The 4,265-nt window shown below is 52.4% G+C and overlaps 1 protein-coding gene across 1 annotated transcript; it reads left to right on the top strand.

The window, feature by feature from the left end:
• The first annotated feature begins 1,956 nt into the window (after positions 1-1,956).
• Positions 1,957-2,895, top strand: LOC122154201 (olfactory receptor 14A16-like). Its single transcript, XM_042801427.1, has one exon. The coding sequence runs from the start codon at positions 1,957-1,959 to the stop codon at positions 2,893-2,895; it is 939 nt and encodes a 312-aa protein (XP_042657361.1).
• The last annotated feature ends 1,370 nt before the right edge of the window (positions 2,896-4,265 follow it).

Here is a 4,265-nt window from a genome sequence, read left to right as displayed (position 1 = left end):
TGCCCTGCAGCGCAGATCCCTTCCACCGATGTTGGAAAATGGGTAAAGAATAAAAGAGTTGTTTAGGGTAGCATAAGACCTTAAGCAATCAGTCGAACACCTGCAACACGTTGCCTGTTGCAGAGAGGTCCTTCAGCTAGGCAACTGTGATAAACACCTCGTGGGGAATGCCTAAATGGAGAGGCTTTGTGTGTAAATTGGGACACTCCTAATGAGAAGCCCTTGTCCTTGGAGATTAAGATGCTCTGAAAAAGAATGAACTAGCTGAAGCTAGGTTGGAGATAAGAAAGGGCAGACATAAACCAAAGAAAGGCCAATTACAAATTGTAGAAAAAGTCCAAGAAAGGCTCATCTCCAAACACCACCAGAGACTGCTAGAGTCCATCAATGACCCTCATGGAAGCCCCTCGGGGACCCAAACTGCATTCCTAATAGCTATGTATATAAGATCATGAGTTTTAGGAAATTTTAATGAATATGTATGTAACAGAGGGATATAAGCTTTGGCTACTGTAATGTACGGTGGACATGTCAGGTGGAATGATTCCCTCATGTCCCCAGCCACATAAAGTAATGCCTGCTTGTTAATGCTAAACCCAGCATTAAGGACTTTTCTTTCCCGATTTCTGTGACACTGACATCTCTCCCCTTCTCTCTCCCACCCAGCAGAGCCTCTGCCCTCACAGCCATGGAGTCCAGCCCACCAGCAGCCTCCTCGCCCCCCTGAGCACCAAAAAGAGGTGAAGGGCATTTCTCCTGCCCTGTGCCCGTGCAGCACAGGGGCTGAGGGTGACTGCCCTGCGGTGTCACCAGCTGGGAGTTGGCGGGCAGAGCTGGGACAGGGGAAGGCTGTCCCGAGTGCCTGGCTGTCTCTCTGCTGGCCTCTCCCAGCTGGGCCATTCCGGTGCATCTCGTGGGTCCTCCCACGCAGACGTGTCCGTGGGAACCCGGTGTCCAAGCTCTCCTCGAAGCTGTGGGGCTCTGGGCCATGCAGCCCGTGCGGGTGGGGACTGAGCTGACTTCAGGAGATGCCGCCATGAGGACACTTGGTGACTCCTTGGGGTGTCCTCCCAAGCTGGGAGCCGCCCTGCAGACAGCAAATCTCTCCCCCAGCATTTGTGTGTAAAACCCAATGGGGAAACCCTGAGATGCTACAAGCAGGTAAAGGGTGATTGGTTGGGAAAATTAACTGTGTCCTTGGCAAGGAGTGGGGTGCTGAGACCTTGTGAAGGTTCCTGTTGACAGGGTGAAATTCTTAGTGATCTGCAGTGGATCCCTCTGCTCTCAGCGGGGTCTGATTGCTTCTCCAGGTACCTCAGGAGTGCAATCCCCCTCCATTTCAAGGGGCAGACACAGGGCAGCTGGGAACGAGACAAATGGACAGACCAGCTCGACTGTCCATGCGCTAAGCCACAGCAAATCCTTTTGCCTCCCAGGACTTGTGGCTGCTCAGCTGGAGCACAGCAGAGATGCTGAGCATTTCTGATTTTACAGAAGAGTCGCCGGAGGAGATGGGGCTGGAGCGGGTTGGTGTGGTGGAAAGAAATAACTTTATGAAAGAAAAAAGAAAAAAAAAAGCCTGATGCAGTCAAGTTTGCTTGGGATTGGGGGTGTAGATGCTGTCAAGCCCTTTGATGATGAGAGGGAAGTCACCTGAGAAAATCTATCACACCTGGTCCCTACGTGCCCCCTGCTCCCAGGCAGAGCCTGGCCTAGAGCATGTCCAAAACATCTGGGAGCCCACAGGCCCTGCTCTTCACAGCACCCCCAGCCAGCACAAACCAGAGCAACAGCCAGGGAGCTGCACATAGGTCCTTCCAAGCAGGAAAAAGGGAGAGGGTCTGAGGTGGGGTCACGAATGTGTGAGAGATGTCTTTGGTTTTACACAGAGATCTCTGTCCTCACTTGTCACTGTCTTTTCCCTCCAGTACAGGCCCCCGTGTTCATAGTGAGACCATGTCCAACAGCAGCTCCATCACCCAGTTCCTCCTCCTGGCATTTGCTGACAGACGGGAGCTGCAGCTCTTGCACTTCTGGCTCTTCCTGGGCATCTACCTGGCTGCCCTCCTGGGCAACGGCCTCATCATCACAGCCATCGCCTGCGACCACCACCTCCACACCCCCATGTACTTCTTCCTCCTCAACCTCTCCCTCCTCGACCTTGGCTCCATCTCCACCACTCTCCCCAATTCCATGGCCAACTTGCTCTGGGACACCAGGGCCATCTCCTACCAAGGGTGTGCTGCCCAGGTCTTTCTCTTTGTATTTTTCCTTGGAGCAGAATATTCCCTTCTCACCATCATGGCCTATGACCGCTACGTTGCCATCTGCCAACCCCTGCACTACGGGACCCTCCTGGGCAGCAGAGCTTGTGTCCACATGGCAGCAGCTGCCTGGGGCACTGGGTTCCTCTATGCCACACTGCACACTGCCAATACATTTTCCCTACCACTCTGCCATGGAAATGTGGTGGACCAGTTCTTCTGTGAAATCCCCCAGATCCTCAAGCTCTCCTGCTCTGACTCAGGCTATCTCAGGGAAGTTAGAGTCCTTGTGTTTACTGCATTTCTATACTTTGCTTGTTTTGTTTTCATTGTGCTGTCCTATGTGCAGATCTTCAGGGCCGTGCTGAGGATCCCCTCTGAGCAGGGACAGCACAAAGCCTTATCCACGTGCCTCCCTCACCTGGCTGTGGTCTCCTTGTTCATCAGCACTGCACTTTTTGCCTACCTGAAGCCCCTCTCCTTCTCTTCCCCATCTCTGGATCTGGTGGTGGCTGTTCTGTACTCAGTGGTACCTCCAACTTTGAACCCCTTTATCTACAGCATGAGGAACAGGGAGCTCAAGGATGCGATGAAGGAATTGATCCAACGCACCTTGTTCCACCAGCAGTAACCTGCCTCACCTTCTCTGCAGAGTACCCAGAGCTTGGCTTAGGCCAAGCCTCTGATTTATTTTTCCCTTCTGATAATTATCATAAGAGGTAACTGCTTGGCTTCATACCACTTCTCTAGAGGCTTCATCTGTTGTGTCTGACCCTTTCACAAATGCCTTGAACACTCTACCAGATCCGGCTTCCCTGAGAGCATCTCAGCAATAAAAAGGGTCTCCTGCGTGCAGTGCCTGAAGGCTGGGCTGTCCTAACTAAGCTGCTGCCAAGAATAAGCCCAAGGAATTGGACTTTTAAAAATGTCTTTTTTCATTCTTTTTTTCCTGCTTTGGGTCGATAAATTTGTGGCAAGTGTGAGATCTATCGGACACCATGTGGTGCTTTCAAAGACTATTCCTGGTGTCCAGGGGCTGTGTAGGTGCTGCAGGAGCTCTCCATTACCTCTTTAGGCAGCCACATGTATAGAAGGGTTGATGGCATATAGTGTTTCCTGTGGAAAGGAGTCTGGAGGGGTCAGGAAAGAAAAGACACTCTCTGTGTGCTCTTGGGTTGGCAGTGAATGGACACTCAGGAGATGAGACACCCCTCAAAGGTGAGGTTCACCCATAGTAAAGCATTAATCCAGACACCCACAAGCCATGACCCTGCAGTTTGGTGGGAGCCAGTAAAAATGCAGCAGGCATGGGGAAAGGAGACTGGAGAAATGTGGAAGCTGCCCGAGGAGCCCCAGGTCAGGGGATCTCCTGCTGTCCTGGGCAGCAGGGCTGGTGGAGAGGCAGAGGCGGGACAAAGGCAGCCAGGGCTGAGGGTCACTTGCAGCATAAATGCAGGAGAGACAGAGAGTGCCTGGCCTCTGTTTCCTCACGCCCTTTGGACCAGCTCAAGTAGCGGGGACACTGAGGAGGCTTCCATCCCTCTCTGGGATGCTCCCTGGGGCTGCTGTGCCCTTCAGAAGGGTTGGAGCTGTGGGGCGAGTGCCCAGAGCTCGGCAGCACCCTGCAGCATGCACTGCCATGGGGCTGGCCCAGACTGGGCTGCTCTGCCAGGCTGCACTGGGGAGAGGGCAGGGGACATGGGGAGAGCCAGGGAGGGCTTAGCCTGGGATGGCAGGTTTTTTGGGAGAAGAAAACCCCAGTGTTAGCTGGGCTGTGTTAACGATCAAAGTGGGAACACAGTGTCTCTGAAATCAGGAATGAAAACTCCTTAATGCTGGGTTTAGCATTAACGAGCAGGCATTACTTTATGTGGCTCGGGACATGAGGGAATCATTCCACCTAACATGTCCACCGTACATTACAGTAGCCAAAGCTTATATTACTCTGTTACATGCATATTCATCAGATTTCTTAAAACTCATTTTTGTATTTATGTAATT

Source organism: Tyto alba, unplaced genomic scaffold, assembly GCF_018691265.1.
Source record: "Tyto alba isolate M040663 unplaced genomic scaffold, T.alba_DEE_v4.0 Super-Scaffold_34, whole genome shotgun sequence".
NCBI lineage: Eukaryota > Metazoa > Chordata > Aves > Strigiformes > Tytonidae > Tyto > Tyto alba.
The sequence above is the reverse complement of the archived record's forward strand: the minus strand, read 5'-3'. Positions and strand labels throughout refer to the sequence as shown.

Excerpts from the sequence above, each read along its gene's own strand:
- LOC122154201 (XM_042801427.1), top strand. The coding sequence starts at position 1,957 with ATGTCCAACAGCAGCTCCATCACCCAGTTCCTCCTCCTGGCATTTGCT.